The 17,822-nt window shown below is 31.8% G+C and overlaps 1 protein-coding gene and 2 pseudogenes across 2 annotated transcripts; 2 read left to right on the top strand and 1 right to left on the bottom strand.

Moving 5' to 3' along the window:
* Window positions 1-677: 677 nt before the first annotated feature.
* Window positions 678-2,438, top strand: LOC143560736 (photosynthetic NDH subunit of lumenal location 5, chloroplastic-like; the record flags this gene model as incomplete). The annotated part of the gene is made up of 4 exons (XM_077048971.1): window positions 678-767; window positions 1,435-1,489; window positions 2,020-2,111; window positions 2,226-2,438. Coding segments are annotated over 4 exons (393 nt in total), but the record flags the coding sequence as incomplete, so codon positions are not given.
* Window positions 2,439-2,877: 439 nt separating this feature from the next.
* On the bottom strand, window positions 2,878-5,734 carry LOC143560739 (ACT domain-containing protein ACR4-like; annotated as a pseudogene). The gene is made up of 6 exons (XR_013140176.1): window positions 5,612-5,734; window positions 5,405-5,519; window positions 4,831-4,898; window positions 4,162-4,762; window positions 3,555-3,659; window positions 2,878-3,469 (listed from the first exon to the last, which is right to left on the bottom strand). The product of XR_013140176.1 is annotated as an ACT domain-containing protein ACR4-like (transcript).
* A 9,157-nt stretch (window positions 5,735-14,891) lies between these two features.
* LOC143560738 (pentatricopeptide repeat-containing protein At4g31070, mitochondrial pseudogene) lies at window positions 14,892-16,953 on the top strand (annotated as a pseudogene).
* The last annotated feature ends 869 nt before the right edge of the window (window positions 16,954-17,822 follow it).

Here is a 17,822-nt window from a genome sequence, read left to right as displayed (position 1 = left end):
AAGAATTGTGATTGGGCTCTTTGGTGATGATGTTCCCCAAACTACTGAAAATTTCCGGGCTCTGTGTACAGGTTGAATATTACCATAGTTATCAAATGCGATAAGCGCTCGAAAGCGTTGAGGCTGGGCCTAGCGCTCCAGGCGATAAGCGCAAAAAAAGCGCCCTGATTTAAAAAAAACGCACATTAAAAAACAAATTTTTTAATTCAATAAACATACATTTTAACTGTCAAGAACAACAATTTGATCCATTAACACATTTATCATAATATCCAGATTTCCAAAAATTAAAAAATTAAAACCTAATCACAAATTCTGAATATTTTAATCATTTAGTAACTGAAGTCAAATAATATTTAATACACATGGGAAGTTTGGGAAAAGATTAAGGTGCTTTAGTGGATTTTTAGGTACTCCTAGAGAATAGGAACAGGTTGTTTAAATGATATTTTAACATGCGTGAGAAGTTGGGAACATATTAATGGCGCTTTAAATATCTGAGTCATGCAACTCGCAATTAATTGGCGTCCTAGCGCTTTAAATGCGCTTAGGCGCAAAAAGCGCTCGATTTTAACAACTATGAATATTACAATAGTGTATTTTGGTGATTGATTTTTGTTGGTTTTGATACACGTATGGAGTGAATTTATGGGTGCTCTGGTTTTCATCTGTTTCAGGAGAGAAAGGTTTTTGGCTACAAGGGTTCTGCATTTCACCGTGTCATTAAGGATTTCATGATTCAAGGAGGGGACTTTGACAAGGGAAATGTAGGTCTAGTTGATTCTGTCTTATACTTCCTTTCATCCGTTGATGCATATGCTATAGTTTCTGTGCAAAAACTGTGAATAGCTGTTCATTCTAGTTACATTAAGCTATATGTTATTTGATGCTCTATTGTTTTTTTTTGCCCCAAAAGATTGCAAGGTGTGTGAGTTTAGTATTACATGGCAGCAGTTATTTATAAAACCACATAATTTTATATATGGTTCACAGGGGTAAGGTTAACGTACAAATGAAATTAACGTGCTAAACGTGAGAATCAAGTAGAGTAATTATATATACAAGTAGAGTAATTATCAAAAGAGTAATTACATAATTACTCTACTTGATTCTCATGTTTAGCACGTTAATTTCATTTGTATTTGATCCAAACCCATGGTTGACATCCCAATTTATTATGATATATAGTTAATAGTGTTCTGATGAGCTTAACTAGTGAGCCTTCACATATTTATTCAACACACTATAGTTTCTACGAATTTTTAAGAAAATAATGTGGAACTTGATAACCACATATTCAGCTTCTGCCCTATGCCCCTATTGATATATATGATTATGTTGAGGTTTCATGCCTCAATTATATGGCAGAACTTGTAATTTTTTTTCAGTCATATCTTGTAATTTATCTGCTTTTTTTTCCTGAATACTATGCAGGGCACTGGTGGCAAGAGCATATATGGCCGGACTTTCAAGGACGAAAACTTCAATCGTGAGTTAGCCATACTTCTACACTAATCATGTTATAATGTTATCAAATCCAGTTAATTGGTAGTATCTCTGAAAGCAATTAAACTAAAACTTAATTTGGAACAACATAGGGAGTTAGGGACACCATTTATTTAATTAAGAGTTAACAAGTAACTGCATAAAAAAGTAGGCAACTTTGGGTAGAGTTTTAACACTTTTTGGGCTAGAAAAGGAATTTTTGTTTTTCTGATTTATGATAAACCAGATTTAAATTTGTTTTAATTGTGAGGGTAATCTAACTTGTTGGTAAACTTTGACCAACTTTGACTTTTGTAATGTGGTCACTGGGTCCCTGGAAACTTGTTAACATGGACTTTCTATTTTTAATCAAAGTTTTAAAGCATGATATTTTTTCAATGGTGAAAAATTTTGAAATAGAAGTATAGAACTTTGACAAAAGTTACTTTACATATTATGAAAGTTTATCTTGTTGCTGTTCTCATATTCTGTATTCAGTTATTCACACATTTTGATATATGTTGAAAATTGCAGTAACTCACACTGGGCCCGGAATTGTTAGCATGGCAAATGCTGGACCCAATACTAATGGAAGTCAATTCTTTATATGCACGGTCAAGGGTACAGTTCTACTATACTGTCTGGTGTAGATTATCTGATGGCATGATTATGGTTTTAAAATTTTGTTATACTTCTATCGACATGTAAATACGTCTTTTTGTAATGTGTGTGATGGGCAGACTCCATGGCTGGACCAAAGGCATGTTGTGTTTGGGCAAGTTCTTGAAGGCATGGATGTAGTTAAGCTGATCGAGTCACAAGTCACTGACAGAGGTGAGTCCGCTCCAACAAAGAGAGTTGTGATCAGTGATTGTGGCGAGCTTCCATTGGTCTAGAAAAGCAAGGCAGGCGATTGTCTATTTTGTATGAGTTACCGTAGCGTTTTCAGACATATTATTTTTTTTTCTTTACTTTTATTATAATTTTCATCCGTGTGTAACACAGGACGTTCATTATTAAACATGTTATTATTTAAATGATATATTTAATTTGGATTATATTGTTTTTTTAAATTTTCAGGTAGTGAAGCAAATTAAGTTTCTTTTTTTAAACATGAAAAAACATGTTTAGGTCTTTTGTTGATATTTTTTTGTGGTTTAGTGTACATTAACTTATTGTATAATATCTATACATTGTAAATGGTTAACGCTTTGGCCCAAAAGTTGAAGAAGTTTTGTTTTGCTTGAATTTGTTGTTTAAATTTATTATGTTTATTGATATGTTTTTTCCACCCGTGTGTATCACGGGTCTATACCCTAGTATTTAGTATAGTGAGATATTTTAGATACTTCATTGGATAGTTAGCACGAGTATCAAGGACGATCTAGTGCATGATTCTTGTTCATGTGACTTTTTCCATAGTCTTCACATGAAAGACCGTGCCTGACATAAAGTCGTTCATCTTTTAAATTATGTCCTTATTATTGCCACGTGGCGTGAAAACGATGGTTCATATTTGTTGTGGTCAACTGCAGTACTTCCATTTTTTAATTTTTCAAAACATCACTAATTTGATTAATTTCTAACATCTGCTGGTAAAAAAGAAAAAAAAAAACAATTTGTAACATCTATTAAACTGTTAAAGAACTAATCAATCCTAAATTGTATAGGAATCTTTCCGATTTCGAACGGAACAGGCTTCTTAAAGAAAATCTTGTCGTCGGCTGCGAATTAATCGTGGTCGACACATTGTCTTCCTTCAGTTGAAGTACACTTTCGCCTATTGCATTGCGAACCGCTTCAATTGTTTTGACTTTTAACCTCATCTCCAAATGAACCCCGTCATGTAGAATGTGTTTACGGCCTTTTGTCCTCTTGTCTTTACCTCCGCCCTTGTGATTGAAAGCCCGTTCTCTCTAAAGATTCGAGTCACATCTGATAGTAATCCAACTCTGTCTTCACCACATAGCTCTAGCCTTACACCCTGCGTATTGTAACGAATATTTTAAATTGATTTTGGAATTTAAAACTTTTAAAAAGTGATGTGGAATTTAAAATTTGTATTTTACCTCTGGAATTTGTCTCTTTATAGCTGCCTCTAGGCAATGAATTACATGTTGACGTTCGGCTTCTGAACTGATCGGATATCCGTCCATATGTCGAATGTAAAATTCCTTTTAAACCATACAAATATAAGTTTTTATATCAGATTAAAGGTGTGAATTCTTGACACGACAAAAAAATTATGTCACAAACCATGAACGCATAACTAAGTGGTTCGAGTTAGTGTCGATCTGGCATGCTCTGACACATTTAACCAATTTATTTAATATTATTTTTATTAAATGTGAATAAAATAAATTCAACTACTTAAGTATTTTTTTTACCAAAATTAAAAATTTTAAAAATTAATTGGCAGATTTTTGAACCACCTAAAATAAAACTTAACATAATTTTAATGTATTAATACGAAAATTTTCAATTGGTTAAACGGGGGTGTGTTTGTGTCAACACAGAATACATGGGTTGTGTTGTTCAAGTTCACATGTGTGACACGGTTTTCATGTATGTGTCAATTGTCATGGTCGTGTTAGGCTTGACCCCTTACAAACACAACCCGCAGATAAAATTAACATTTCCCTAAATCGAAGTGTTGACCGAAAGTAGAATTAATACCTGAGAAGCTTCAACTCCTTCAGCAACAATGGTGGCATGATACACTACATATTGCATATCAGTAAGTGTACAAACTGTATCAAACAATAACTTTGGTCTGTCCGGACACCTCAAATTAACAACCGTATACCCTTTCTCCCTGCAATTCTCAACTGTCACCAACGGTTTTACGCTTTTAGAATTCTCATATAATCCACATTCCTCGGTATCATAATCGCGATCTGCATACATTAACTGGTGCAGCCTTCTTTGTGTATGAGTACACTCTCTAGACACCGCGGTTTGGGCCCCACGTTGGTCTTTATCTCCTTTAAGAATAAAAAGGAGTAGCTGTTTGATTTTAGCTAGTCGATCGGGGTCTTCAATAGGGAGTCCGGGTTTCATTGTCAGTAATATAAACAATTGAAGCAACTCTAGAATTATGAGTCCAAATTTCGGCTGAGACAACATTGCATTTGAGGTTGGAGAGAACTGCAAACACCTCGGAAAGTAAACCGGGCCTGTCACGGCCCGTTAACTCGATGGTTGTGTGGTCTGTAACCGATTGGACCCCGACTGAACCCCTTAAAGATCTGAAGCTGCAACCTCTTGGTCCAAGTGACTAAAACATGTAACATACTTGATTCAGTATTAATGATATAAATGCTGAGTTAGTAATTTAACATATACCTGTTGGATACGATCCGCGACATTATCCTCGAAGAGCTTATTTCCATTCTGATCAGTGACATGAAATACTGCGAATTACAACGAACAACATCATAACGATATTGATGAATATTGAATAATATTATGTATTAAATAACTAAAATCCAGTTCTTTGTAAACATAGATTACAATAAAAAGGATAATGATAAAGCTAATCAGATAATAATGGTAATAAAATTATAATAATCATCCCAATTAATACTTAAACTAGAGAGTCAACAATAACTAAGAAACAAAACAAAAATAAATCAAATAATAATAAATATAGCAGACATTAAACTATTAAAGTTAGAGATAAGATAGGGCCAAACTATAGGAATAGTGTCAACAAAAAAAAACAACTAAATAAAAATATAGAAAGATTAGACCACTCTTTTCAAGTTAACCGTTTAAAACGAACACATATTTTATATACAAAGAAACGCCAAGGATTTGATGTCTTCAGTAACCTTAGAAACCGAGATGTCCTTATTTTCTTTTAGCCACAAAATTGATTAAATTTTTTATTATAAAATGTAAGGTAAAATATTATTACCATCCATAAACCATTCTCCATCTGAAGAAATGTAAGCTCTTTTAATCTGTATATTCATATCAGTTAGAACCTGAACAACTTCTAACAAACTCCCTCTCTTGTTAGCACTGTCAACCTTCAATAAAAAAAAAAATTATATAAACTTTAAAATTTAAACCAACATTTTATTACCAAATCTTATTAAAACTACAAAAGATTATATTGTACCTTAATCAAAGTAACATTTCTGTATGTAACATTATCAACAGTAACCCTGGGTGGATGCATGCGATTAACAAGTTTGGCAAACTCTTGATCAACATTTAAAGAAGAAGACCAACAATATTCCATTTTGTTGAGTATGTGAATAATAAAAAATATTATTATTATTTGTTGGTGAAAGAGTTTAATTAGGCGGAGCAAGAACACAAGCAGAGAGAGGATGCCTGGTGTATGGGAATTTGACGACTGCTGCACTGCCCAATATTCAAATACTTAAATAATAATAATGAATAGGAACAAAATGAGAACAAAAATTAATGCCTTTTAATTCAATTTCTATTTTCAACATCATTTTTATACGTTAAAGTTTTGTGGATATATATCTCATAAAACACATGTTTTCACACTTACTCATTTATAACTTTATCTACTTTTATTTCTATTATAGTATTATTCGAGTGGAAAATATTAATGTATTTCATTACGAGAAAATTCCCAAATGGGTCTTTTGACCAACCTAGTTATAGCACTAGCTATTGTTTTTTAAAAAAAACTTCAAAATCATAAACCATTGGACTAGATGTTCTTCTCCCGCCAAACGCACAATCTTAAAACCAGTAAAATCTACCTATCTGTTCGTATTTGTGAGGACCGACGGAATTTATGAGAACCGATCAAACTATTTGTGAAGATAGACTAAGCTATTTGTATGTACTAATGAAATTTGAACTCCGTTTGTACGGACCAATGAATTTATATATATTTTTTAATATTATTTAGTTATAAACATCATAATATGAAAATAACAGGTTATAAAAATAAAATAAACTTGCATAATACTTTTATAATAAATTTTAATGTTATAATAAGTTGTATATAATAAATTATAACTATAACGTTATGATATCAAAATAAAAATCTTATAAAAATAACACAAATTTTACTTAAAATTATAAATTTTACATTTGCTACAACTGAAATTACTTATAGTTCAAAATTATTTTATCAGAGAAAGTATATATATTTAAAGTTTTAGGTACATGGATTAGTGATCTATTAGTAAACACAAAGCTTTACCTTGATTTGAGAGGGTGTGAAAGGTTTTAGGTTCAATTTCTATAAACGATAAAAGTTAAAAAAAAATCACCTTAAAAGATTTAAAGTTTTAGGTACCATTTATATTTATAATAATTAATTTGCTTTATATATGGCTGCCATATAAATTCAGTTTGTTGCATAAATTTAGTCACATACTCACATGAATAATGTTTGAATGGAAGGGGCACTCATGGCCTCACGGGTATTACCCTTGAACTATCCAATCTTATGTTGTCATCTTATTTTAACCCTTAAGTACCCACAAACGATAAAACTACTAGCGGCACCTATCCACACATGTAATAAATTAATTATTAAGTAATTTTAATTCTCCAACCTTTGCCATTGAATCAAGTTTGTGGTAAACTACCATGAAATGAACCCATACACCATATTCATACGAGGTAGCAGTGGTGTTGTCATATGATTTGGAAACCATACACTCTACCCATATGGGTAGTCCGCCCTCTCTTATATGCCAATTTAGTTATATTTAGTCATTCAAAACAAAAATATTTAAATATGATGTTTTTTGCTGCACCACGTCACTACGGATCCTTTTTAAGGGTTAGGTTATTTAATAAACAGAAACAAAAATGAGAAGAACGAAGAAAATTGTAACAAAAAATATCTATATAAAATAATAAAAAATCATAACTCAAAATAATAAAAAAAAATAAAAGAGAATGTTTACCTGTCTTCCTTGTTCTATAAAAACACACACAATGTTGAGAAAAAAAATATATAATTGTATCTTTTTATTTATCATTGTGTTTTTTGTTTTTTTCATAACAGATTTTATTTTTTTCTTGACATTGTATCTTTTTTTTTACTTGATATTAGAGCATTCTCATCCGGATCTCCATCCCCATCTTTATAATTACACTACAAAATACTGCATTTCTTTTTCCTGATCAATTAAATGATATTACTTTATACCTTTATCATTACAGTTTTCTCTCTTCTCTACTCACAACTAATTTAACAAATATTAAAAAATAAATAGAGACAAACAAAGTTTTCCTAAATTTACAAAAAATCACTATCTTTTTTCTCTCTACCATATAATTTACACTCAAAACCACTCAAAACCTCACCCTATAATTTACAAACTCTCATCACAATAATATAGGGAATGAGTTGGGAATGCTCTTGTGTTATATTACTAAACCCATTGTGTTATAATTTGCTCTGCGTTGTGTTATATTTTGCAATCTGTTGTGTCTTTTTTATTTATCATTGTGTTTTTTTCGTCATTGTGTTTTTTTTCTTGATATTGTGTCTTTTCCTTTTTTTTAGTTAACTCGACAGACGGGGGAAACATTTTAGTTTTTTTATTTTTTATTTATATTTTGATTTATTATCATTTTTTTAATTTTCTTTTAAAAAGTTTTTTTTCCTACAAATCATTCTCAAACTTCTCATTTTGTCCCTTTTACATTTTAACTTTTCTCTTCATTTAAATAAAGCCAATTTATCATTATTTTTTACACAAATCATTCTCACACTTTTCATTATATCTTCCCTTATAATTTTATTTTTCTCTTCATTTAAATAAAGCCATTTTGTCATTATTGTATTTATTGTTATAAACTAGTATATTAATACACATGATATTAATAAAGGCATTATATATGTGAAATATTAAAAGTAAGAATACGATATTTTATTTAAAATGAAATGTTATATTCATACACTTTTTATGCGTGTGTAATCACCTTTCTTTTCACATTGTCATACATCCCTTATACGGGTCATCTAGGTACCATCCCAACTCATGAGCTGAATGTTTGAGTTTGTCATATGATATATGAATAACTAAAGCAATTCAAAAGAAAACTAATAATGAAAAAACCAAATTGACAAGAAACTCAAGTATTAATATGTTTTCATTACTAAAGAAAACTAATAATGGAAAGAAACAAATTGAGAACCAAAATTAATATTCAATTTTTGTTTCCACACGACCTTTTAACACTAAGTCTTGACAATCCATATCCAAAAACACATGCTTTATGTAACAAATATTCATTTATACTATTATAGAGATAAAAGTTTTTCCCTAAATACCAGTACTTTATTTATATTGGTGTCGAACTGATACATGGGTATAAAGTATTCAATACCCGTTTTTCTCAAATTCGAAATATGGTATAATCTGCATCGGTATCGTTTTTTTTTTTTGGTATTTCCAACTAATTGAAAAATGTACTTGGTATTAGTTACCGGTTTCCGTACTTTTCTTTTTTGTTTTCCAGTATAAACTGATACGGTTTTTTGGACATTTTTGTTTTTTTATTTTTATTTTCGTGCTATGTTATACAATATGGTTTTTGGGACATTTTTCATTTAAATTTTAATGTGTTTTTTTATACAACGTGGATTCATCTAAATATAACAGTTTCACATTATTGCATACATGTTATAAAATAAACATGTACAAATGGATTATAATGTTGAAAATAGTAATAGTAAGAACATCAATTTTTTTTAAAAAAAAAATATGCAATGAGAGATGCATAGTGAAACTGAAATGTTTATATAGTTTTTTTATTATATGTTTACCGGTTAAGTTACAAATGAAATTGACAAAATAGAGTATTACCATGCGAAATATAAACCTCAATTTGATTCTATAGAAACGATTATAACAAATTATTTTTTATGAAAAATTTTACACAAGTTTTACCGGTAGATTTTGCCAAAAAACAGACCAAACAAAGGAGGCGTGGGTAGTTTTCATGGACTAGAGAATAGAATTTGTATGAAGTTGATTGATTCTTAAAAAGAATGGCAACATAAATGAGGAAACACAAACGAATCTATCATCCTTTTGTTTTTAGCAACACTTATTTTTTTAAGTGACAACAACCATGTTAACGATAGGAAAAAATTGTATGTGACATGTCTTAAATATTATTAGTTTTGTAATATATTAGCAGTATAGATATAATCGATTCACATACTCCATAGATAAATATTTATTAGTGGTGTTAAATCAGTCGTGTTTACAGATTGACATGTAATCTAACATATACTCGAATACAACATGAACATACCCACCTTTAGCTTAGCTAAATGTGTTTGTGATTCGACCTTAATTTTGTATTAGCTTCATGCCACCATATTTTTTATATTGTGTGAAAAATTCACACTCGAATTCTTTACGGCATTTTAGTTTAAATATTTTTGAAAGAAATAATAAACAAATTTAGTTCTTGAGTGGGGTTTAGTTCAAATGACAAAGCCATTGGATTTAGATTTTAGTGTGAGGGTTCAAGCTCTGCCGAAGACAGATTTATTATAATTTAGCCATTCAAGGCAAAACAAATTCAGATTTTTTTTTCTTTGTTAAGAAGCTACAAAAATGATGTCAATTTTATATGTGTGACAAAACAAATTAATATAATTACCAATACAATTTGAAGGGGGTTAGATATAGTGAGGTTAGTATGTTATACCACCCATCAAACATGCCAATCATGTGATGAGATGCATCTTTGAGACGTGTATACTATGTTGATGGCCGACACGACTAACTGCAAATGAACACACATAATACACATTTTTCTTAACGACATGATGGTAGAAGACCTATGTCAGATGTTGTTTGTTACAAAAAGCATGATTAATATGTCACATTTTGTGTTACATTCTTAGGGCGTGTTCGTTTCACAGAATTCGTGAGAATTCAAAGGAATTGGAATTAAAATCCCATGACATGGCGTGTTCGTTTCGTTGGAATTGGAATCTTAATTCCATTTTGGTGTGTTCAGTTGACAAGGAATTGGAATTTAATTCCTTCAAATTTCTTTAAACAAAGGGATTCTAAATCCTTCCATCATGTGAAGGAATTCAAGTAAATTTGATGGAATCTTTAATAGAGCGACTAACATGTTCGCGTTCGGGTCGACATTTCGGGTGTGTTCACATTCAGGTCGACGCTCCGAGTCTTAGCGCTTTCAGCTCAGTGCTCCGAGTCGGGTCGCGTTTGGGTCAACGCCCCCGATCGGCTCACATTCGGTTCGGCGCCCCGCGTCAGTTTGTGTTCGGTTTGACGCCAGGGTAAGTTCGGCTCAACCCGACCCGATCCGCCGACGCCCCGGCCATTTCATGGACCAAAACGAAACAAAGAATAGAAACCGAAATGAAACGAAACCGAACTAACCAAAACGAAACAGAAATAAACATAAACCGAACAAAAAAAACTAACCAAAATAAAAGTTAAACCGTACCGAGTAAACCGACTAAAATGAAACAAAAAAAGGGAAACGAACAAAACGAAACAGAAAATTAAACCCGAACGGAAACGAAACAAAAAAAACCCGACATAAACGAACCAAAAAACCGAAACGAGCCGAAACAAAAAAACTAAATAAAATAAGCAAAAAAACGAACTTGAATCAAACATAAACCGAAAAAAAACATCATAATCGAACCAAAAAAACCAAAACGGGCCGAAACCCAAAAAAATGAACAAAATAAGCAAAAAAAAAAGAACTTGAACCAAACAGAAACGGATAAAAACGAACAAAAAAACCGACATGGGCCGAAACGCAAAAAAATGAACAAAATAAGCAAAAAACGAACTTGAACCAAACAACGAAAAAACAACATAAACGAATCAAAAAAACCGAAAAGGCCCGAAACCCAAAAAATGAACAAAATAAGCAAAAAAAAAACGAACTTGAACCAAACAGAAACCGAAAAATAACGAACCAAAAAAATGAAACAGGCCGAAACCCAAAAAACTGAACAAAATAAGCAAAAAACGAACTTGAACCAAACAGAAACCGAAAAATAACGAACCAAAAAAATGAAACAGGCCGAAACCCAAAAAACTGAACAAAATAAGCAAAAAACGAACTTGAACCAAACAGAAACCGAAAAAACAACATAAACGAACCAAAAAAACCGAAACGAGCCGAAACCCAAGAAACTGAACAAGATAAGCAAAAAAACGAACTTGAACCAAAAACACAAAACTAAAAAACTGAACAAAATAAGCAAAAAATAAGAGCTTGAACCAAACAGAAAAAGAAAAAAAACGACTTAAACGAACCAAAAAAACCGAAATGGGCCGAAACCCAAAAATCTGAACAAAAAAAAAAGAAAAAAAACGAACTCGGAGAAAACAAAATACGAAAAACTAACCTAAACGAACCAAAAAAATTGAAACCGACCCGAACAAAACCCAATAAACTAACCAACTTAAGCAAAAAAATAAAAAAAAACAAATCAGAATGAAACCGGAAAAAATAACGAAACAAAAAAAAAACGAAAGCGGGCCGAGTCGGGTCGGGTCGGGTCGGGTGGAAGCGGTTCAAATCACCAGCGGGTCGGATCTTCCAAAAACGTTGTGAGTCGTCAGTAGAGTGGGTCAAAGTGATTGCCTCCGACTCATTGGCCAACCAAACACGTTAGATGGAATTGAGATTCCAATTCCAACAAATTCCATTCCTATGGGAATGTTTAAATTCCAATTCCAGTTCCTTTAAATTTCAATTCCTATGCAAATTCCAATTCTAATTCCGTGAAACGAACGCGCCCTAGGATTGTCATATTAAGAAGTTGTGCAGTTGATTGTGTACTGTAACTAATGAAAGGCGATGATTACCGTATAAAAAAGATTATAGGGTTAATCATGTAATTAAATGAAAGTTGTGGGTACCATATTTAAATAGGTGTGTGGGGTTAGTTAGATAATTAATAGAACTTAAGGGTTATCATATATAGGGGTGTTAATTGGATCGAATATCGGTTATTCGGGTTGTTTGGATCGGTTTGTTTGGATTTGAAATTTTTCTTCCTAGATTCAAAAAACCGAACCTATCCGAATTCAAATTTTGCTAACTGAACCGAATTCATCTTAATTCAATTCGGACCAGTTTCGGTTAAATTCCGAAAAATCCGAAATTGGATATTATATCATGTGCAACGGCTAATTACCAAAAAAACAATTATCTAACACAATGAAACATGCATAAGTCTTAAACACAACAGTAGTCTTAAATGCAAAATGCAAAGTTCAAACAAGAACAAAAAATAAACAAGAATCTATCTATTATAATAAAAACCTACCAATTTTGCCACTTGTCAATACCATAGCCCTCCTCATATTTATTAAACCAATTTTCATATATGGTCCTTATTTTTTAATTCATTTCTATGACATTCAAATTATAGGTTTATTCCAACTAAATCCATTACTACATATAATAAGTATTCTTCATATGGATTGACAAGAGACGATTAGTGAATTTTGAAGTGTTAATTAAATTGTTTATTATGGTTTATATTCAAATAATAAACAATAAACATTCGATTCATAATATATGGAATGTGAACAATCGACTTAGGCTAAATCCTGATAACGTCAGCGGCTAAGGCTTAGCCTTTAATACCTAAAAATACATATGATTTTAAAACTAAAACTTTTCGGGTTGACCCGAAACCTATAATTCAGACCCAAGAACCAACCTGAATTACTTCGGTTCAGGTCCGGGTTAGTATTTTCTTGGGGTTCGAGTTTCTCGGGTCGGATTAGTTTGGGCTCAGGTACGGGTTTTCTTGGGTTGGGTTTCATGTTACGGGTAAAAGTAACATCCCTACTTTCAACAATTATAAATAAGAATCACTACCTTCATTTTATGCAACTTTAAATCTTCTAATATTCTTCAAACTCAGAATAATCACTATTATTTGAACATGGTTTTAATGTTAGTATGTATTTTTCATTTTCCTGGAAATTACATTCATATGAAATATACAAATCATTTTGTTATATTTAAATTTTTGATTTTTATGTTGCTTGATTATACAATTTTTAATTGTAAATTATAAAGTCAATTAAAACTTTGTTATACAAAGAATATTAATGAAAACAAATTTATTATGATTAATCAATTTTAAATTGTAAAGATTCTAAGGATGATTATATCATTAAAGTTCATGTTTATGGTTTTTGGGATAATCATGTTTTTTTTATAAACATGTGCAGATGTTCTCAAATGACATCATATTAATTGATTAAAAGCTATGATATTTTATGTGTATGAATATTTTTTTATTAATATCATGGATATATATTATCATTTATCTAGAGTTGGTATGTACTTGAAGAACCTTTTTTTCTCACACGAACAACTGTATATGGCTATATAAAGAGTTATAAGCAGGCCTATATGTTACTTTATTAAGAGTTACAAGCAGACATAAACTAAAGATTTTGATTTTTGATAAGCAATGTAAATCTGCTAATACAATCACAAATGTATTGTAAAAGAAAGTTTTTACCTATTTGTAACATATTTGTGTAATCTTAGTTATGTAATTTCTGTAATTTTTATTTAATTGTAATTGTGTTAACAATATATGATTAATTTGTTGACTGCATTTCGCTTAGTGGTCAAATTTTATAATTTTCAATAATTACCCGTGTAATACACGGGCCTCAAACTAGTAAATAAATAGAGGATTAGACTTGAACTTGTAAATATAAAACTTATAGAATTATATAAAAAAAACCCACATTACCTGCACCGGTTTATTCGATTTATCCAAACAACCCGAACTCAAAATTTTCGAGTTCCGAAAACCAAATTGGGATTTCGGATTCGGTTAATATATGAATAGAAAACCGAATTTACAATTCCTATCGGTCTAAATATAAAACTTATAGAATTATATAAAAAAAACCCACATTACCTGCACCGGTTTATTCGATTTATCCAAACAACCCGAACTCAAAATTTTCGAGTTCCGAAAACCAAATTGGGATTTCGGATTCGGTTAATATATGAATAGAAAACCGAATTTACAATTCCTATCGGTCTTTTTGTTACGATTACGGTTCAATTTACGATCTTTTTTTTGTACCATTTTTTTATTTATAATGATCTTGATATCGATATGGGTACGAGAACCAAATAACAAAATCAGTACAAGCACCAAATTGCATAAGTTGGTATGAGTAGCGGTTGGACCAATTTTTCAGACAGATATGAAATATCCCAATAAAAGCTATACATATTTCAAACGGGTACACAAGTACCGAAATACCCGTATCCAAACAATACCCGTAAACACCTAATACTGAAATTATAAAATCTTAATACCAAAACCCGTGCTGAATAAACTAAATTCAATACGCATACAAGTACTGATATAGGACATTAGGAGTTAGGACCCTTCCTATGCTAAATTGTTGGTCAAGAGATGAATATTCTGGTCAAGAGATTCAGCTCCACTCTAACTACTCAATCAGATTCCAAATTTATCCTTAAACTCAAAAGATTTGATCTCACAAGACCAACATGCTTCTGCTCTTCAACTCTACCAAAACCAACCCAATATTAACATACACACTTTCACCTTCATTCTTCCTTCACTCATAAAATCATCTTCTCTCACCAAAGCCCACCATACCTTCGGTCTTCAGCTTCATTGCCACACCCTGAAAATGGGTCTTCATTCAGAACTCCTGTTTTCAAATTCACTCATATCATTTTACTCTAAACTTCATCACTTTAAGTCCGCACACAAGGTGTTCGACGAAATGCCTCAAAGAGATTGTGTATCATGGAGCTCCATTATAAATCATTTATCTCGAAATGGGTATTGGGTGGAATCGTTAAAGATGTTTAAAGAAATGTATCAACACGGGTTTGTAGCGAAACCGGAGTTGATCGCTGGTATTCTTTCGCGGGGTGATGGTTTAAAGATAGGGAAAATGATTCATGCACTTTCTGTTGTTGATGACAGATTTGTGAAGTCGACGTTTTTAGCGACTGCACTTGTGGATTTGTATTGGCGATCAGGGGATTCGGTGATGGCCGTTCATGTGTTTGATGAAATGGTGGATAAAAATGAGGTTTCTTGGACTTCCATGATTGCGGGATACGTTGAAAGTTATGATTATTCAAAGGCGCTTGATTGTTTTAGACGGATGCAGTTTGCGGGCGTTAAGCCAAATAGAGTGACACTAATTTCTGTTTTACCAGCATGTGTCGAGTCAGGCGGCATTAGTCTTGGATACAGCGTGCACGGGTATGCTTATCGGCATGGGTGTGATTCAGACGTACGGTTGTTATCGTCTTTAATTCACCTGTATTCACAGCATGTTGATTCATTACCTCTTGCAAATCTAGTATTTGAAACAATAAAACGAAAAGATGTTGTGGTTTGGAGTTCTGTTATTGCAGGCTGCTCTCGGCATAGACGATATGCTGAAAAGTCGATATCACTTTTTAACCGAATGCGAAAGGAGGGAGTTAAGCCCAATGACGTAACCGTATGGCGGTACTCACTGCGTGTACTAATATACCATCAATAACCCTTGGAAGCGGAATCCATGGTTATGTTGTAAAATCAGGTTTTGATTCCGAGTTGAACATTAAAAACTCTCTTATCAATATGTACTCAAAATGCGGCTCTTTTAAAGACTCGCATCACGTGTTTCAAGAAATGAATACAACGGATCGTGTTTCTTGGAGTGCGGTTATTAGCGCGTGTGGTGTCCATGGCTATGGTGAACAAGCTTTACATTTTTTTAATGAAATGAAAGCTAAAGGGATAGAATATGATTCAATCACAGTGCTTGCTGTTTTATCTGCATGTAACCACGCGGGCCTTGTTGAACAAGGACATGAAGTGTTTTACGAAATTGTGAAGGATGAAAACTTATCAGTAAATATGGAACTCTATGCTTGATTTATTGATCTTCTTGGACGAGCAGGGAAGATTGAGTTAGCTAGTGAAGTATTGAGGACAATGCCAATGAAGCCGAGTCCAAAAATTATGAGTTCTTTGGTGTCGGCGTGTAAGATTCACGGGAGATTAGATGTTGCTGAAAGTTTGTTAAGTTGGTTTATAGAATCGGAACCTGGTAATGCAGCGAACCATACGTTATTGACTATGATTTATGCTGAATCTGGTAAATGGTTTGATGTTGAAGGGGTTCAGAGGGATATGAAATCAAGGAGATTGAGAAAGATTTGTGGGTTAAGTAGAGTTGAAAATTAAGTCAAATTTGTCATTTAACTAATGACTTTCTCACAAAGTCAACGTTGACTTTTTTTGCATATAGTTGACTATATGAATAGATATAGAGGTGTAAAAAAGAGTTTTATTTGCGGGATGGCAGGGTGATCCTAAACGTTTTAAGCTCAGCCGGCCATGACAAGAACCTCAAAACCGTATCGAACACACTAATTTGAACATGACAAGATGACACAAGCTTTCAATTTTGCATGGGTTGACACAACCACAATTGTTTAACCTGATTCTTTTATCTTTATAAATACTCTTAAGTACAAATTATAACTAAAACTATATAATTTGACTTCCAATTTTCTTTTATATTATAAAAGTTTGGCATGTTTATGTTATTTTATACAAATAAGTATATATTTAAATGGATCAACTCAACTCATAAACATGTGACTGGTTGTCTAGCTTAATGTGTTTATCGGGTTAAACCTGAAATAGGCTAGACCCGTTTAGACTAAACTTAAACTCGTGAGTTTCGTGTTAAATTCATTTGAACTTAAGATTTTTTGTTTTTATTTTTTGTTTTGTAATTTGCTGAAATATCCATCTAAAAATATAGATTATATGTCTATTCAAGTTGTGAAAGGGATTAAGTTAAAATAATCAATAACGTAGAAGGTTTGAAAGAAGTTAAGTTTCTCGCTACTTATCAACTAAACTAGACATGCAAATATCTTTATCTTAGGTAATTCTAGCCTAATAAGTCATTAGGTACATTGTGAATACGTGTTATCAATGTTTATCATTTTCGTTTGAATTAATTACCCAATTTTATTAATGTCAATACCCAAGTTCGCATAATTTATAATACTACTTGATAAATAAACATTACTTTTTTAGAGCGTTAATATGAGTTTTTGTATTTTTTATGGTAATCTTTCGTAAGATTAAAGTTTTCATAATTCATCAAGTATGGTATTAAAAATTTTAGAGGTTCCTTCCTTCCTAATACATCTCGATACATGAATGTTATTACTAAAAAAATTTGATATATTCACTGTGAAACGAAGTCTTTTTGATTAGTTTTAATAATAATAAAAAAAAGAACTGACAAGAAAAATATATTTTG

Source organism: Bidens hawaiensis, unplaced genomic scaffold (genome assembly GCF_021521415.1).
Source record: "Bidens hawaiensis isolate Kalapana, Puna unplaced genomic scaffold, B.hawaiensis_p1.1 tig00020433_1, whole genome shotgun sequence".
Classification (NCBI taxonomy): Eukaryota; Viridiplantae; Streptophyta; class Magnoliopsida; order Asterales; family Asteraceae; genus Bidens; species Bidens hawaiensis.
This window is presented reverse-complemented; position numbering and strand designations above follow the sequence as displayed.